At 51.3% G+C, this 17,114-nt stretch overlaps 12 protein-coding genes across 12 annotated transcripts; 3 read left to right on the top strand and 9 right to left on the bottom strand.

Moving 5' to 3' along the window:
- Positions 1-28: 28 nt before the first annotated feature.
- Positions 29-4,858, top strand: OGAPHI_003204 (uncharacterized protein; the record flags this gene model as incomplete). Its single annotated transcript, XM_046204158.1, has 2 exons — positions 29-2,983; positions 3,254-4,858. 2 exons carry the CDS (start codon positions 29-31, stop codon positions 4,856-4,858), a joined length of 4,560 nt encoding a protein of 1,519 aa, XP_046061711.1.
- OGAPHI_003205 (uncharacterized protein) lies at positions 3,608-4,776 on the bottom strand (the record flags this gene model as incomplete). Its single annotated transcript, XM_046204159.1, has 2 exons — positions 3,608-4,555; positions 4,705-4,776. The coding sequence occupies 2 exons, from the start codon at positions 4,774-4,776 to the stop codon at positions 3,608-3,610; spliced, it is 1,020 nt and encodes a 339-aa protein (XP_046061712.1).
- Positions 4,814-6,367, bottom strand: OGAPHI_003202 (uncharacterized protein; the record flags this gene model as incomplete). The annotated part of the gene is made up of 1 exon (XM_046204156.1): positions 4,814-6,367. The coding sequence occupies one exon, from the start codon at positions 6,365-6,367 to the stop codon at positions 4,814-4,816; it is 1,554 nt and encodes a 517-aa protein (XP_046061709.1).
- Positions 5,277-5,588, top strand: OGAPHI_003203 (uncharacterized protein; the record flags this gene model as incomplete). The annotated part of the gene is made up of 1 exon (XM_046204157.1): positions 5,277-5,588. The coding sequence occupies one exon, from the start codon at positions 5,277-5,279 to the stop codon at positions 5,586-5,588; it is 312 nt and encodes a 103-aa protein (XP_046061710.1).
- Positions 6,368-6,480: 113 nt separating the features above from the next.
- On the bottom strand, positions 6,481-7,337 carry OGAPHI_003201 (uncharacterized protein; the record flags this gene model as incomplete). The annotated part of the gene is made up of 2 exons (XM_046204155.1): positions 6,481-7,185; positions 7,305-7,337. 2 exons carry the CDS (start codon positions 7,335-7,337, stop codon positions 6,481-6,483), a joined length of 738 nt encoding a protein of 245 aa, XP_046061708.1.
- Positions 6,742-8,706, top strand: OGAPHI_003199 (uncharacterized protein; the record flags this gene model as incomplete). The annotated part of the gene is made up of 1 exon (XM_046204153.1): positions 6,742-8,706. The coding sequence occupies one exon, from the start codon at positions 6,742-6,744 to the stop codon at positions 8,704-8,706; it is 1,965 nt and encodes a 654-aa protein (XP_046061706.1).
- Positions 7,551-7,751, bottom strand: OGAPHI_003200 (uncharacterized protein; the record flags this gene model as incomplete). Its single annotated transcript, XM_046204154.1, has 1 exon — positions 7,551-7,751. The coding sequence occupies one exon, from the start codon at positions 7,749-7,751 to the stop codon at positions 7,551-7,553; it is 201 nt and encodes a 66-aa protein (XP_046061707.1).
- On the bottom strand, positions 8,707-11,376 carry OGAPHI_003198 (uncharacterized protein; the record flags this gene model as incomplete). Its single annotated transcript, XM_046204152.1, has 1 exon — positions 8,707-11,376. The coding sequence occupies one exon, from the start codon at positions 11,374-11,376 to the stop codon at positions 8,707-8,709; it is 2,670 nt and encodes an 889-aa protein (XP_046061705.1).
- A 49-nt stretch (positions 11,377-11,425) lies between these two features.
- OGAPHI_003197 (uncharacterized protein) lies at positions 11,426-12,433 on the bottom strand (the record flags this gene model as incomplete). The annotated part of the gene is made up of 1 exon (XM_046204149.1): positions 11,426-12,433. One exon carries the CDS (start codon positions 12,431-12,433, stop codon positions 11,426-11,428), a length of 1,008 nt encoding a protein of 335 aa, XP_046061704.1.
- Positions 12,434-12,484: 51 nt separating this feature from the next.
- On the bottom strand, positions 12,485-14,602 carry OGAPHI_003196 (uncharacterized protein; the record flags this gene model as incomplete). Its single annotated transcript, XM_046204148.1, has 1 exon — positions 12,485-14,602. One exon carries the CDS (start codon positions 14,600-14,602, stop codon positions 12,485-12,487), a length of 2,118 nt encoding a protein of 705 aa, XP_046061703.1.
- A 78-nt stretch (positions 14,603-14,680) lies between these two features.
- Positions 14,681-16,366, bottom strand: OGAPHI_003195 (uncharacterized protein; the record flags this gene model as incomplete). The annotated part of the gene is made up of 1 exon (XM_046204147.1): positions 14,681-16,366. One exon carries the CDS (start codon positions 16,364-16,366, stop codon positions 14,681-14,683), a length of 1,686 nt encoding a protein of 561 aa, XP_046061702.1.
- A 97-nt stretch (positions 16,367-16,463) lies between these two features.
- OGAPHI_003194 (uncharacterized protein) lies at positions 16,464-17,102 on the bottom strand (the record flags this gene model as incomplete). The annotated part of the gene is made up of 1 exon (XM_046204146.1): positions 16,464-17,102. The coding sequence occupies one exon, from the start codon at positions 17,100-17,102 to the stop codon at positions 16,464-16,466; it is 639 nt and encodes a 212-aa protein (XP_046061701.1).
- Between the last annotated feature and the right edge of the window lie 12 nt (positions 17,103-17,114).

Genomic DNA, 17,114 nt, shown 5'->3' with positions numbered 1-17,114 from the left:
GTGCATTTTTCCACATATATTATCTGCCATGTCTGATCCGCTGTTTGAGCCGGACTCTGAGGAGGAGCGGGTCGAGAACGAGCTGACCGAACTGCTGCGTAAGGATGCCGAGGACGACGAGGAGCTGGTTATCCCCGTGGTTGCGAAGGATGGACCCGAGCAGCCCCGTCAGCCAGACACACGGCCCATATTCTCTATGGGCAATCGTCAAGACAGAACAGTCAATTTATCCTTGAGTCTGAATTTCCAGCGCCAAATCGTCAAGGAGCTTGTCCAAGATGATGGGCTCGTGGTTTTGGGCAAGGGCCTCGGGCTCGAGACCGTGGTGGCAAACCTGCTTCACGTGCTGAGCTTGTCTGTGATGGAGGACAAGAAAAGCCTGATTTTGCTGGTGAACGCGAGCGACTTTGAGAGCTACAAGATCGGCGAGGAGTTGCGCGAACTGGCATGGCTCGATGGCCAGGACGAAACCGTGACTTTTGTCTCGGTGAGCAGAGACCCCACCACTTTGGACAAACGGCGTAGACTTTACGAGAAGGGCGGGATATTGTCCATTTCGACCCGAATCCTCGTGACAGACTTTCTCGGCGACGTTTTGGATCCAGACATCGTGACAGGGGTCGTATTTCTGCACGCAGAACGGGTCAAGGAGTATTCCACCGAACGGTTTGTTGCTAATCTGTACCGTCGCAAAAACAAGTGGGGGTTTCTGAAAGCGTTCTCTGACGAACCCGAGCGCATGGGGGCCGGGTTCCAGCCGCTGTACACGCGAATGAAGTATCTGCGGCTGCAGAAGGTGATGTTATGGCCGCGATTCCATGTGGAGATCACCAGCTCGCTCAAGTCGCGCAAGGTGGAGAATAAAGTGACCGAGGTCAATGTCCGCATGACCAGCTACATGGTCAAGATCCAGACAGGCTTGATGGCGTGCATGGAGGCTTGTATCAACGAGCTCAGACGGCACAACCCAGAGATCTCGTCGGATTACTGGGCCATCGAGAACTGTCTGGACGACGAGTTTGTGAAAAACATCCGCGCAGCCCTGGACCCGTACTGGCACCGTGTCTCGTACACCACGAAACAGGTTCTGTTTGATTTCACCACGCTACGTGACCTGCTGGGCAGACTGTTCACCTGGGATGCAGTGCAGTTCTACCAGGAACTATCGAGCATCGTCGAGGCTAACAAGCCGTCTGTGACTAATAACGATAAGCGGATGGCTCCGTGGCTACTGCTTGACGAGGCCATGACGGTGATCTCCTGTGCCAAAGCACGGGTGTTTGATAAGGTGCGCGAGGACGACAACGAGATGGCCACATATTTATTGGAGGAGCTGCCGAAATGGGAGCAACTTGCGATGATTCTAGACGATATTAACGACCAGAAAGAGCACGGAAACCATTCCGAGGATGGACCGGTGTTAATTATGTGCTCGACGGGTCATTGTTGCAATCAACTGAGCAATTTCTTGCTCACCTACAAAGAGTACAGAGAAGGCGGCCAAGTCGGGTTCAGCGGCAGGCGAATGATGGTTCGTCGGTTCAAGGACCATCTCGCGTGGAAGAAAGGTGCTGGCAGTCGCAACTTGAAGATCCAGAAAGAGCTCAACAAGGCGTTTCAGCAACAGACCTCGGAGACCGCTCCTGAGACCGAGGAGTCGGGAGTCTCGCGCACGTTTATCCGTCGCAAGGCCCCGCCAACTAAACGGCGTAGGGCGCGTGGAGGAGCGGTGATCACCTCGTACAACAAGATGCTCAGCCGAACAGAAGGGGAGAGCTTGAACGAGGAGGCCCAGGACGCAATGGTGGATCTTTTGGAAACGCAGCTGAGCGAGGCCAGCGACGACGAGGTGAAACAGGAGAGCGACGACATGGACGATTTTGAAATCTTGAGCGAGTCCACCACCAACCACACACAGAAAGGTCTGATTTACGAGTACGTCGACCGGTCAGAGCAGGTGATCATAGAGAAGTTTGATGCCAAGAGCAGCAACTTCTTGCTCGAGGAGATCATGCCGTCGTACATCATTCTGTACGAGCCGGACCTGGGATTTATCCGCAAAGTTGAGCTGTTTCAGTCGCTCAGACACACGCGGCCGGCTAAGTGCTATTTCATGTACTATGGCGACTCGATCGAGGAACAAGGGTACTTGAACAGTATTAAGAAGGAGAAAGACGCATTCACAAAACTAATCCGCGAGAAGTCGGCATTGCCCAAAACTTTTATCACCGACGAGGACGAAAGCGCGCGGTTCCTGCCCACGATCAGTGCGAACACGCGTATTGCCGGCGGGAACCCGCTGGATACCAAAAATAAAGTGGTGGTTGATGTTCGAGAGTTCCGGTCGCAGCTGCCGTTTTTGTGCTACCTGGCCGCCATGGAGGTGATTCCGTGCATGCTGACCGTGGGGGACTACATTCTGTCGCCCAAGATCTGTATTGAGAGGAAGTCGATTCCCGACCTGATCGGGTCCCTGAAAAGCGGCCGGCTCTACCAGCAGTGCGAGCAGATGTTCCGGTACTACGAGCTGCCGACGCTGCTGATTGAGTTCGAGGAGGGCAAGTCGTTCTCTTTGGAGCCATTCTCGGGCTACAAGGACGGCCGCGGGTCTGGAATTTCCGGCTCTGTGAACACCGGGTTGCAGCAGGACTTGCAACTCAAATTAATGATGCTGCTGATAGCTTTTCCCAGCTTAAAGATTATTTGGACATCGTCTCCGTTTGAGACCGCGCGCGTGTTCCGGGAGCTGAAGCTCACACAGGAGGAGCCGGACGTGGATCGTGCCATCAGCGCCGGACTCAACCCGATGTTCGACAAGGACACTTATTTCAACGACATGGCCATCGATCTGATCCAGAACATCCCTGGAATCAGCTCTGTGAACGTGCACCTGATCATCAACAAGGTGCGCAGTTTGCGCGAGCTCAGCCAGATGACCCGTGAGCAGCTCGCACCGCTCATTGGCCAAGAGGCCGCCGGCAAGGTTGTGCGTTTTTTCGAGCGAAATATATAGAGTAGTGGAAAAAAATGTTATCGATTACTGATAAGAATGAAGAACCGGTTTCCGGAGCGTATCTCCAAAGCGTGCGAGAACTGTCGCCGGCGCAAAATCAAATGCTCTGGCGGGCCTGTTTGTGCAGAGTGCGCCAAGTACCAGCTGGACTGCGTGGTGCGTGAACGGTACAGAGAGCCCAAACGGAGGCCCCGAGAAGAACGAATGTCCATCCCTCCCTTACTGCTTGTGCGCAAACAGAGGTCCGACTCCGGCGTGGAGTACTTTGGTCCGGCCAGTAACTTCTCCCTAATGAGCCAGTTGAACCACTATTTACGGCAGGTTGCCGGCAGCCACGACCAGACAGACAAAAACGAGCGACTCGCACGCTTTGGTATCAATCTTCTCGTTCTGAAGGAAACCGCCGAGGACTTTGATTTCAGTCTTGAGACCATCTCGTTCCAAACAGTCAACCTGTTGCTTACTTTCTATCTGGAGACCTGGCACGTTGCATATCCCGTGTTTATAGCCGAGGACTTATTTGATTTATCCGTGCAGGAGTGGAAAACAGCCACCGACTCGCCGCACTCCAAGGCCATTTTGTATCTGGTCCTGTCAATCGGGGCCGCTTCGGCGTATTTCGAGAAGAGCGCTGACGGCGAGAAAACGCTCTCGCTGGCCCGAGGGTTTTTCATCCTGGCACAGAGCACCGTGCCCCATATCTTCACCGAGGTGTCTTTCGACGCCGTGCAGGTCCTGTTTCTGATGAGCCTGAGCGCAGCTAATCTTGGAGACACCTCCCAGTCGTACCTGTACATTGGGTACGCGGTGCGAGTGGCCACTGCGATTGGGTTGCATCAGACGGCCAGCCACGAGTCTGCGCGCCAGTCGCGCGTGTGGATCTGCGTCTGGCATTGGGAAAAGTTCTGGGGATGCTATATTGGGCGTCCGAGCTGCTGCCGCGACGAGAACGTTCCTGACCCGCCAGAGGAGTCCGTGTTTTCTGCCCCCGGTTATGGCGAAAAGAACCGGTTTGCAATTAACAGCAACCACATGCAAATCCGCCGCCGGTTCGGTACCAAGTGCAGCACCATCCAGACAGAGCTCTACTACGCCAAACACAAGGGTCTGTATGGGGCATTGGAGGCTGTGGATAGACTGTCGATGGAGATCGACAACGACTATTACAGCACGCCGCAAAAAGTGCTCACAAGCTCTGATCTGGATGCTCATCTCCAGATGGACAGCAACACCGTGCGCGAATGGTTCTGGATCCGCACATACTACCTGTATCTGAAGATGATGATCTACAAGCCGTTTTTGATCTTCAACGCCTACCTCGCTATGGCGAACCACCAATTCAACGTCAAGCTTTGCAACCGGCTCCGAAAGCTCTCTGAGACGTGTGTCCACTATACCATTCAACTGGCCGACTTCATCATCGGAGTCAACCACCGAGTGCGACTCAGACAACCCGCAATCTTCCTGTGCACACACCTCGAAGCAACTAGCACGATCCTGCTCTTCTACATCATGACCAACAAGGCCAACATCGAGGAAGAACTGGCCAAGAAAATATGGCAGGTGTTGCAGGACACATGCTTATTTGTGAGCGACTCCTCAGGACCAAAAGCTGGCAGTATCCAGCTCATAGCCAAGGACGCTATCGAGTCGCTCTACGATATTCTCGAGAAAAGACAGGCAATTTCTACAAATTTTGATAAACTCATGGAAGGTCCAATTGGCGATAGCACGGAGTACTCGTCGCCAGATATTGAAAACATATGGCAAACTACGCTTGATTGGCTCAATAGCACGCAATCACACGCCGTTGACCAGTTTGTCAATAATTCCGGCAGCATATAGAGCCTTTTCCTCCTCGGACCGTCTTGCAACCACCTGCACACAAACTGGCATTCCGTTCCAGTCCGGGTCGCCGTCGACTTTGGAGTCGACTTTTCCAACAGGAATCACCACGCTCGCGCAGTCAGTGATGTTGAACGGACATGTGTAGTTGACACGGTGCGGGCTGTGTGGCTTGAACGCAGCAGACGGCCAGATAGGACACACCAGAACGTCAATGCCCCACTTCTTCCAGTCTGCGTAGAACTGCTGCTTTCTCTCGTAAACTTCCTTGCTGACCTCCCACCATTCGTTCACGTTCAATGGCTCGTCGATACCCTCCTTGAGCACGAGCCACTTGACATGGTCAAGGTCTGGCTCGCCAGTTTTCTTGGTCATGCTACCAATTTCATGGTAGGCGTCGGAACCAAACACTTTGCCAATGGTGTCGAGAAGTTTTGGTTGCAGGTCGAAATCAACATCCTTAGCGATAGCTCCAGAGGCTTTGATCTTGTGTTGGACCTCGTCGAGACAGCGCAGAATGGCCCTTTGCGGAGTGGCATTGCCGTCGTCTTTCCAGAAGCCGAACTTGAACTCTTTGCCAGCAAACTCGTCAGGCGACTTCCATGGAATCGACAGCACTTTAGGATCGATGTTCCACAGCTCTCCCTTGACAATCAATTCGAAAATTAGGTTCACATCTTTTAGACTCTTACCCATTGGACCAATAACAGAGGGAACCAGCTCCTGGTAGGCGTACGAGTTGCTCACGTCCATGTACGAGACTCGTCCAGTGGACGGTTTCAAGGCGTAAAGACCTTGGAAAGAAGATGGAATACGGATACTGCCACCGATGTCCGTTCCAAAGCCAAGCACTGCACCACCCGAAGCAATTAGAGCACCTTCTCCACCGCTGCTACCACCACAGGACATCTTGTTGTTGACACCGTTCAGGGTGTAGCCCATGATGTTCGATTCCGTCTCCGCAGACATCATGGCAACCGGCACCGTTGTCTTAACGTAGAAGACTGCACCTTGCTCCAGCAGGTAGTCGACCAGCACAGAGTTCTTGGTTGCAGGCCTTCCAAACAGCGCGCAGTACCCGATGGATGAGTCCTTGCCCACCAGGTCGAACTGGTCCTTCAAGGTCAATGGCACGCCGTGCAAGGGTCCAATGGTGGAGCCGTTTTTCTCGTAGTACTCGTCAACCTCCTTGGCCCGTTTCAGAGCGTCGTCGAAAAAGATTTCGACGCAACAGTTGAGGATCTGGTGTGCCAGAGCCGCGCGGTGGCAGAACGCCTTGGTGACTTCGTACGAGGTGAGTTGCTTGGCCTTGATCGCGGCAGCCAGCTCCCCGACGCTCAATGCGGTGATCTTGACCTCCTCTACAGGCAGCACAGAGTCCAGGTACTCGTGCGAGCTCACCACGCCGGCCTTTTCCATTTTGGCCTTGATCTCCGGGTCCTTCCATTCGGACGGAATCGCAGCGTCCAGTTGCGCCTTCTTCTTGTCTCTGATTTCTTGCCAACTCATTGCTGATACTAAATTGCTAATCGTTAAATTTCAACGATGCAGCCTGATATAGAACGGATCTCGGATATCGGATATCGGAAATATACGCAGCAAAACAATTCTGAAGCAAAAACTCAAACCTTGAACTGGCTCCCTATATACCAGTGAGGGGGGAGCCGCAGACCTCCACCAGTCTGTGCGGCAACAATAACGGCGGTTTTGCGCCGTCCATTGTAATTTTTCGAGCGCAATTCTACAAAAGTGGATCGTTCTTTGTCTGGCCACCTAATTTTAAACCCATGTACCTTTCCCTGCACGTTATTTTTTCTTATCAGTTGCTTATCGGAAAAAAGCTCAGCTTTATATAAGTGAGACCCTACACCGATGTGGGGCCCATGACCACCCCGATTCTTGACCAAGGCTACGGCTATGGCTTTGTGCTGGGCATTGGCGCAGCGTTCGCCCTGCTCATGTGCCTGATCACACGTGTTCTCTCCAGCTACCTGGGCCAGGTCCAAAACTCTGAACGGTTCACCACCGCCTCCAGAAGTGTCAATTCCGGCCTGATTGCCTCGTCCACCGTTTCTGCATGGACATGGCCCGCTACTCTGCTCTCCTCCGGTGCCTGGAGTTACTCTCACGGCATCTCTGGAGGTTTCCTCTATGGCATTTCCGGTGCCTTGCAGGTGACAGTTTTCGTGTTTGTATGCTTGCAACTCAAAGCCCGTGCCCCAGCAGCACACACCGTGTCCGAGTGTTTCTCGGCCAGATTCGGCCCTGTTGGCCACTGGGTGTTCCTGTGCTACGTGTTTGCCACCAACATCCTCATTTCGTCTCTCCTGTTGCTCGGTGGATCGCAGGGATTTGCAGCTACCACAGGCATGCATGTCGTGGCTGCAAGTTTCCTTCTCCCGCTCGGTGTTATGGTGTACACGGCCCTAGGAGGTCTCAAGGCTACCTTCATCTCGGACTGGATCCACACCGTGATCATCTATGTGATCCTGCTCACTGCAAGCTACAAGATATACTGCACCTCGCCGCTGATCGGCTCTCCGTCCAAGATGTACGATCTGCTCGAGGAGATCCAAACCGTTTACCCGTCCGAAACCGGTCAAAGCTACGTCAGTTTCTACGATAAGACCATGCTCATGCTCACATGGACCATCTTCTTTGGCGGACTCAGTTCTGTGTTTGGCGACCCGGGCTACTCCCAACGGGCCATCGCCGCAAACACCAAGGACGTGTTCCAAGGATACATGATGGGGGCCATCTGCTGGGCAGTGATCCCTGCTTCAATTGGGTCCAGTGCCGGTTTGGCCTGCAGAGCCCTGCTCAACAACCCGGTTTCCGTCACGTATCCGGACCTGCTCACAGAGGACGAGGTCAACAACGGCCTGCCCGTCATCTACGGACTGTACGCCGTGATGGGCAAGCCGGGAGCGGCAGCAGGACTCGTGATGCTCTTCATGTCGGTGACCAGCGCCAGCAGCGCTGAACTCATTGCGTTCTCCTCCGTCACCACCTACGACGTGTACCGGACGTACTTCAACCCGAACGCCAGCGGCAAACAGCTCGTTCGCTCGGCCCATATTGCCGTCGTGGGCTTCAGTCTGTTCATGGCGGTCCTCTCGGTGGTGTTCAATTACATTGGCGTCACTGTTGGCTGGCTACTTGGGTTCAGTGGTATCATTATCAACCCGTCTGTCTTCTCCGTCTCATTGACTCTGTTCTGGAACAGAATGACACGTCTCGGACTCGTGATCGGCGCCCCACTGGGAACTCTCACCGGCGTGGTATGCTGGGTGGCCGGAGCCTACTGTTTTGGCGACAAGGTCGTTGATAAGGCTACTTTAAACGTTACTCAGGCAGCGTTCATCGGAAACTGTACAGCTCTGTTCTCTACCGGGCTCTATATCGTGGTGATAAGTCTGCTCAAACCAGACCCTGCTCCGTTCGACCCAAAGTTGTTCCAGGAGAAAATCACCTTGGCTGACGACCTCGACGAGGAAGAACGAGAGGCCGTGGAATTGCCAGCAGACGAGGAGAAAAAACTCAAGTTCAACATTTGGGCTGCTTTCCTCGTCAACGTGTTTCTGCTCATTGGAGTTTACGTCATCATCCCAACAAGCTTGTACGGAAGCCACCACGGATTCAGCAAGGCGTCGTTCACTGCCTTTATTGTGGTGATCCTGATCTGGCTACTCCTGTCTGCAATGTATATCATTCTGTTCCCGCTATGGCAAGGCAGACACTCAATTGCAACTGTGGTGATGATGCTGTTTGGCAAAAAGCCAAACCTGGAAGGAGAAACCGCAAGCTCGGTGGAAATCGTTCCTGTTCAACAAATAGCCAAAAAATAGCTAATTTGCGCTTGCTTCTTGTAGCTTCACCATCAGCTTGACACACTCGACAGCCTGCACAGAAATCTCTGGAGGTAACGACGGCGTCATCAAAGCTCCCAGGATCGACTCGTCTGCTGGGAACAGCTTGGAAACAGAGTTTAGTGCGTTCAACTCATCCTTGTTGTTGTTAGCAATCGCGTAGTTGATTGCACTCTTGAGTAGGATGTTGACCAGTTCCATACATTTGCCAGAAATGTGGATGTACATCACCTTGTTTTCGTAGTTGGTCTTGGCGAAAATAGCAGCAAAGATGAATGCCAGCTTGAACAGGTTGCACCCGATAAGTTCAGGAGAAATCAGGAGTCTCAAGGCAATATTGGTGTCAAATGAAGATTGCTCTATGGTTTCGCAAACAAGCACCGAGCTAAGAAGAAGTTGCAAACACGTTGGCAGCTTATCGTTAAACGGTTCAATTCCTTCGTGCAACAAGTGAAGCGGAACAGAGGAAATCAAAAACCCAACAGTTTTCACCACCAGCTCTCCGTCTTTCGATGGTTTCTCGTTCGGGTTCAACGAGAAACTGCCCGAAAGCACAAGTCCCATGTTTTTCCGGTTTTGCACAGATCCACACAGAATCTTGGCAATCACATCCACCGCGTGCGATTGAAACTTGCCCTTAGCAGGATCGTATTTAGGCACGAATAGGCCCGCAGCCTTTTCTTCCTCCTCCAATTGGACACCAAAAGATAAACACAATGCTAAAATCAAGTACGCTTCTCTTTCAGAGCGCAACTCAACAATATGAGCAATGTTGGACAGGATCATCAAAATATCCTTCATGAGATTCACCCTCTTCCGAGCGAAAACAAAGCCGTCAGAAGACATTCCAAGGGAATAAATAAGTCCATAGATGTAATCTAGTAAACGTGGATGAGAAGCCATGAGGTTGTTATTTGAGGCGCCCTGGTTGCTTCCAACAAACGACAGATTTCTCAAAACCAAGGAGATTGTGCTCAATTGCTCCACCAGCATGACTCTGCGGTCGAGGAACGTTTTTCTGTGCAGTTTGAACGAAAGGTCTTCAGCTTCGAACTTGCTGGATTCCAACAACTCGATATACGTTGGCAGCTCAAACTTCTGTGTTGGAGCTGGTGTCTGATCTTTGCTCTCGGAATTGAAAACACTGTTCATCTCCGTGTCCAAATCTTGTTGATGCTCAGATACAAGAGGTTCCTCATCCTCGTGTATTTGCTGAGAGGTGAAGGAGTCGACAACTACCTGAATATCTTTACCCTTATCGAACTTGCTTTTGTACTTGGCAAACACTTCGTCTATTTTGTTTGGCTTATCGTATGTTGGCTGGGCGTCCTCGTATTTTCCAGTTGCAGATGGGCTCTTTAGGTCCCCAGACACAAGAGCATTAGCAATATCGCTTCCTAGTATGCTGAGAGCATCCAGGAGTCCCATACATTCTGACAGAGGGATCACCAAGTTTGGATCGGAGGTGACAATAAGTAAAACGTTTAAAGCAACATTAACTTCGGCGTCGATGTGAGAAGTCAAGGACAACGTTAATGCGTTAAGGTCTATTCTTCCAAGTTCTGGAACAAAAAGGAAAACAGGCTTCAGGTTGTCAATCTGCTCACCGAAGGCGGAAAATGCCTTCAGATCGTAGCCACCAACCTTCCCAATCGGTCTTTGGTGTGGAACGTAGTTTCTAAGAAAGTCCGGTGTGGTGGAAGTCTCTGGACGAGGAGCGGGCGGGGTGGCCTGGTGCGCCTCGTGCACAGACGGAGGAGTAGGCTGTGGCAGCGATGACGACTCGCTAATCTTGCGAGACTGCGGCTCGATCATCTGTGGAGTTGGTTGCGATGCTGGTGTAGAATTGTTAAAGGTTGGAGGAGTCTGGTACGACTGGCCTGAAGGAACCTGTGGCTTGGCCTGTTTTTGGAACTGCTGCTCGAGCTGTTGTTTTCTAGCGGCCAGCTCTTTCATTCCATCCTGCGTGTTGGCAAACATCTCGAACGGAAGTAAACATCTATGATACATTTGAACAAACTCGCGTAACAACTGGTTGTTGTCCGGAGGAACTCCAAATTTTGCAGCCACAGGGATGATCTTCTTGGTTCTGAGAACGTTGTTGAATCCTCCAAACTTCATCATAACCGCGTATATTAGGAAAAGGTTCATCTTCTTGCCTCCGATGACTGGATATTTATCTGCAAGGGGGGTGTTGTTGCGAGCCATGAACTCCTCTAGTAAACGAAGGAAGTTCTGTTGCTGCTGGAACTGGATCTGAAGTTGACGCTGTTGTGGATTTTGCGCGTTTGGACTGTTATTTTGCGGGTTAACCTGGCGTGGTTGTTGGAATTGTTGTGGTGGAGGAGTCGGTGTAGGTGCGGAGGCCACAAACGGACTCTGTGCAGGAATAGACGGCTGTGTCATCTTCGGCTGATCCAATTGGACCGGCGGGTTGTTCTCCAACATCTGTGGGGAGAACGAAGGAGCGGAACCTGACCCTCCGCCGTCGTCATTGAAAAAGAACGAATCCTGTGTTGGCGGGCCTTGTGGAGTCGGGACCATGGGAGTTTGCTGTTGGACGGGTCGAGACGGCTGTGGCTGATCTGGAAACGTCAAAAAAGCCATGTCGTCGTCGGCCGGCTGGTCATTCCAGAACTCGTTGTTCATGGTTAATATACAATAAATAAAGTACAAGGATATTTATTTTGACACTAGATTATTTGAACCAGCCGGGTAACCACCACCATCTGTTTCTGCTGTTTAGTCGTTTTTGCAAGTTTCTGTAGTGATCATACTCGTTCCAGCACGAACGATCACCGAAGTTACAGCCGGCCATGTTGACCAAGAAGTCGCGGTCTTTTTCGTTGTAGAAAAATTGCGGATCGTCCTTTTGATCGGCGCAGGCACCTGGAGGAAAGCTGTTGATTGCTCTTAGCGGGACAAACCCAATGCGTTCTCTGATCCATGGCTGGGAACTATATAGAGTCTCCAAACAATCCTGTTCCTTGTGTTCCCAGCTCATGTGCATCTGCTCGTACAACACGGGGTCCCACCAGAGATCAAGCAGCATGTCTGTCCATGGCGACCTGCGCACAAGGAAACTGCCGAGATTGAACCCTCCGCAGTCCTGGGCCATGATCATGTCGACGGGCGAATTCTTCACGTCCACATACGGAGAATCCACAACAATCCGCAGTGGGTTCCAGTATGACAGGTCTCTGTAGGTGCGAGACTCGAGATCTTTTAACAGATATTCCTCCAGCGAGATGTCGGGCTCCATGATGAACGTGTGCAAGTCCAGCCACCAAAACCACTCTGCCTGCGGGTACTGTCTCATGGTTTGCTTGAGAATGTCGGCTTTTTCCCACCCCTCGCGCCATTCGTGGCTGTATCGTCTTTTCAATGCTGTGTCTTTGATAGAAAGCACGTATCCGTGTCTTTCGGCGTAGTCGCGCTTGTTTGCAATGGATGACCGTTCCACAGACCACTCCTGGGGCGTCTTCCACCGTTGCACTCCTCCTCCCTCGTTCGCAGCGAGAATGATCACCACCTTCGGGGTTTTATGATAATGGGGTATCAGGAACAGCAACGGCAGCAGTAGTAACAACAGGTACGGCCGACGTCGTATGTGCGACGCTATTGTGCTGAATTGATTGAACTGACGCCTGGACGCCGGTTTCAGCGATTTGGAATACGGCTCAGACGCCGAAGAGGATTTGAACATGGGAAAAATGCAAAATATTTGAAGCTTTTTTTTTGTTTACACCTTCTATTATTATAAACTTTGTAGCAGCTCGTCAAAGTCGGGCAGATTTTCTGCGTCGGGCAGATAGTTTGTATTTGAGTTGCTGAACGAGGTGCGCGTATCGGAGTCGGATGTCTGGAAGTTTTTCGAGCCCGTGCTTGGTGGGTCGGACGGGTATCCAAGGTACTTGAAGAACTCGAGGTCTTTGAGGTCTGACGAGTCCTGGTTGCTGATTCGCGCAAGCCAGTCAGTGACCAGTTCCTTGGAGGTTTCGCGCGTCAAAGGAGGAGGAGGATTATGGGCGGATTTTGACTGCGGGTCGATGATTGGATCGGCCGGATTGGTGTTCGAATACGTTGGGTCCTTCATGAAATCAGAGTAGTTTTGTGAAAGCGCCTGGAACGGTCTGAACTCGCGAATTGCTGCAGTATCCTTTTTGATCTGGTCGTCTGAGCTCTCAAAAAGTCGATTTTCGAGTCTCTGTTCGAGACTCGACGTGATCTCGTTCTGCAACCGCGCAAGACCGGTAGTCGGCTCTTTGTCCACGTCCAGCAGCGATTTCAGCATCTTGGTCTGTTTGGCCTTGTCGTGATAGATCTGCGTGATCAAATAGTGAGCCATTCTTCCCTGAAGATGATACTTGTTGTACATCTCCAGAAGCGAAAGGTTTGTGCGGACACAGTCGTCTGCAAACCGAGAGATCTGCGGATCTGTATTCTGCAACTGGCAGAGCATGATAAACGAGCTGGACAATATACAGTGCAAGTACGCCTCTGAACACGGAGCGTGGTCCAGCGACTTCATCCAGACGTTCAGGATCTGACTGATCATGAACGCACAATGGAAAGACATCCCCCAGGACGGATGATTCTGGATATCGTACCGTTCTCTTTGGTCTGGTCCGAGAGATCTGTACTCGCGTTGCAAATCCATTCGATGCAATGTCAGGAGTAGCAGGTAGTAGAAAACCGTGATGGTGGCAGCCTCGCTGCGCTGGCTGCTTGGTTTGTCGAGCTTGAACACAAACGTTGGTGGAAGCCTTTCGAACCATTTGGTGACCAGCATGTCGTACTGCTGGATATCACGTAATAAATAAATCTTACCATTGGATGAACGGCTCTTGCTGAGCGTGATGTCGATGAGCTCGGCAATGCTGATCATGTTTCTGAAAAAATGCTGGCTTTCGTTGTTGATCCGATCTAGAACGAATAGCTCCTCACAATCCTTGGTAATCTTGGTGTCTGACTTGGACACCAGGAACGGACCTCCATACCAGAAAACGTACATCCGATCACGGATGTAGATGGCCCACCAAAGTCGTCTGTAAATGTTGCGCTCGTACTCGTCCGACTCCGGGTGGTCTCTATAAAACTCGGCGTTCATGGCGACCTGGTGCGCCTTCTGAACCCAGTACCGACTGTTTGTATCCATTGCATGTTCTGTCATCTCGGCAATGCACGCCAGCGTCATGTAGGTCTGGACCAGGGCTACCGGATCCTGCTCCACAGAGACGGCCAGAAGAGCCCGGGTTCTCTTGTAAAAAATGCCAATATACCTGTGTTCCTGTTCACGCTCCTGTTCCGTCTCCACCAAGCTCTTCTTCAAAATGGAACCCATGCACAGCATGGATTGCAGCAAAACTATCGAGGGTCCTTCCGGAAGCTTTTGATACTTCTTCACAAAGTTGGACTGGTCCACAACCAGACCAAACTTGTTTATATACAAGAAGTAGTAGTTCAGGTACTTCCAGCACACGTCGGTGCCGGGCAGACTGAAGCAGCCGAGCTGGGTCAAATACATCAGATCCACATCCGAGAGTTGGGGCTCGTATCCAACGACATTCTTGTAAAACTTGGACGCAGTCTCACTAACTGTCGGATAAAACACCATATTCACACGAGGACCTCTGGAATTACTCGTGGCCTTCATAAACCGTTTGGGAGATACGCTCACGGCGCTCATATAGTGATCATGGATACTCAAATTAGTCAGCCTGTCAGTCTTCTTCTTACGCTTGTGTAAAGTGCACTGAGGTCCCACGTTCAGCTCTTTACAGCGGGTACACGGGGGACCGGTCACAGATATGTCGCACTTGATCTTGCGGCGGTGACAGATGTCGCACGCTCCTACTAACTTCTTTTCCCCCATGCTGGAAAAACACTAAAATTAATCAATAGAAAAAAATGCCACTAAAAATAAATAGTTCGATTAGTTCGTAATTCATTATTATACATCGTACGTTCTCCGGAAAGTCTCCACATTGAGTCCCGGTCTGATCTTGTCAAGAAGATCACGACGATCCATTGCCAAAAATGCTCGCTTCAAAGTCTCCAGGAGACTGGTGCTCTGGTTGCTCCGAACTGCCGAGTTGGACCCGTCAAGCGTTTCCACCTCGTGCATGCTCAAGCCGGTCAGCAGATGGTCCACAGCGTCTCTGTACATACCCATGTTGATGAAAGAGACTCCCAGATTGTACCGGGCGCGCACAAAGTTCGGGTTCAGTTGCAGTGCCCGCGAGTACGCCTCGATCGCCTGCTCTGGCTTGTTGGAGTTTGCAAGCGACGCTCCCAAACGGTTCCATGCCAACGCATCGTCCGGATTGTGCTGGATTGCCGCCTGGAAACAGTCCAATGTCTTGTCGTATTCCTCCATCGAGTAGAACAGCACTCCCAATCCGGTCTGCACCTCAGAATCCATGTTGGCTCCCTCTGGCGAGATCTGGGCAGCCTTGATGAACAGCTCAGTCACACGCTTGTTCAAAGAGAACCGGTCGTCGGCCTGAATCTCTGGGTTGTCTGCTCGGGCCCGGTCCGCAATGACAGGGTACTTGGTCTCGATCCATCTCTCCAATGTGGCAAACGCAGCGTTGTCGTACCCCTCGTTGATGTATGATATCGCAAGTGTCATCAATGCAACCAGATTCTGGGGAGACAGTTCAAGGCATTTTTCCAATGCGGCTATGCCTGCAAGCTCCTTTTCGTTCTGCGTTTGCACCTGGCCCAGGCGTAACCAAGCATTTACGTGAGCCGGGTTTTGCTCAACGGCAGCTTCAAATGCAAGAGCGGCTTCGCTTAGTTTCGCACCGCCTTCCATAAGCTTCAATCCAATTTCGTATGCATCAGGGTTATTTTTGAATTGGTTATTTTGCTCAAAACTGTATTCTCCGTAGTTCAGCCGCGTTTGTGCGTACTTTTCGAAATCTTTCTCCCATTGAGATTGGAACTCGTCGTTGCTCAACATGTGGTCGGCATACGTATCCTGGAGGTTGTCCCAAACTTGGTCAAAAGCACTTTCTTCTGCGTTGACTGTTTCTTCAACAGGTTCCTGTGCCTGGGAATCAAGCTCTTCCATCTCCTTAAACTGCTGATCCCAGTCAATCTGTTGGTCGGATTCCTGCTGAGTCATGTTATGTGTCTGCATCATGCCCATAGGAGCTCCTCCCATAGGTCTCAATTGAAGCCGCGGCCCCGCTCCCAAAGACCTCATCATGGAATGATCCAGTTGTGCAGGGATGTTCGTAATTTGCTCATTAGCGGAATTCTGGAACTCGGACGACCAGCCAGACCGCGAAGAAGCTTGTGGCTGTTGTGTAATGGGCTGCTGTGATATCTCTGGTAACTGGGGAGCCTGTGGTCCTGCTATCATCTGAGCTTGAGGCCCAGAGTGGATCATGTTCAACTCGCTGGCCATAGGCTGGAAATTAAAAGAAGAGCCCTGATTCATGAATCGGTCCATATGTGCTCGTTCTGTTTCGTTCATCATGGCCGGCCCTCTAAACCGGCCCTCCGCACCAGCGTTCTGAGCACTGTTTCTGAAAGACTGCTCCAACGAGGTGTCATGCTGTGTCTGCTTGGAGAACTGTGCAAGTGGGTTGGCGTTCGCTGCGCACTCTGATCCCGCCAAAAACGACATGCTTTTTGCTCAACCGACAAGAATAATCCTTTTATATCTTTTTCCAGGTGCGGTTGTAATTTCCCAAACCGGTGGCGGAGAGCCTGGAGAACCCCATTCACATCCGTGCACCAGTGGGGTCGGACCCGTGCAGTTTGGGCCAAACGTCCACAAGGAAGAGATAAACGTGTCCCCAAAGGTAGCCTATGATCAGCTCGACAATGGAGGAAGACTGCATCAGGCGAATACCCATGCTTTGTGATTGCGATCCTAGAACAGCAAGACAGAAAAACACCTGAGGCAAATATAGAGAATCAAATCTGTACAAGCCCATGAGTTGCAGAGCCTGTGTTGGATTCCGTCTTGAATAGATGTACAGCAGGGTGTCGACGAGGTAAGTTCCAATCTTGTACAGTGGATGGACCAGTGTGCTAAAGATGATCAAACCTGTGCTTAAAAACGCCAAACACCATATATAATGACGTGTTTGGTAGAACGATTGTTCCAGGTTTTGCGAATAACGGACCGTCATGTATAGTCCAAGAATTGAATCCCAGGTGAACGGCCCGAAATACAATATTGAGGTCAGTAACCTCCAAACTTGCCCTCGAACGAACACATCCTCGAAAGTGTACACGAGGTCTCTTTCGGTGACATATCCTGCAGATTCCAGTAACGACACGCCCACAATGCCGATGGTGTAGCAGCGTGTCACAACGGGCACTTCCATCAGCCATTGGATTGGCATATGTTCCATGATGACAAGTTT

Source organism: Ogataea philodendri (assembly GCF_020536065.1).
Source record: "Ogataea philodendri strain CBS6075 chromosome Unknown scaffold16, whole genome shotgun sequence".
NCBI classification, from domain to species: Eukaryota; Fungi; Ascomycota; class Pichiomycetes; order Pichiales; family Pichiaceae; genus Ogataea; species Ogataea philodendri.
This window is presented reverse-complemented; position numbering and strand designations above follow the sequence as displayed.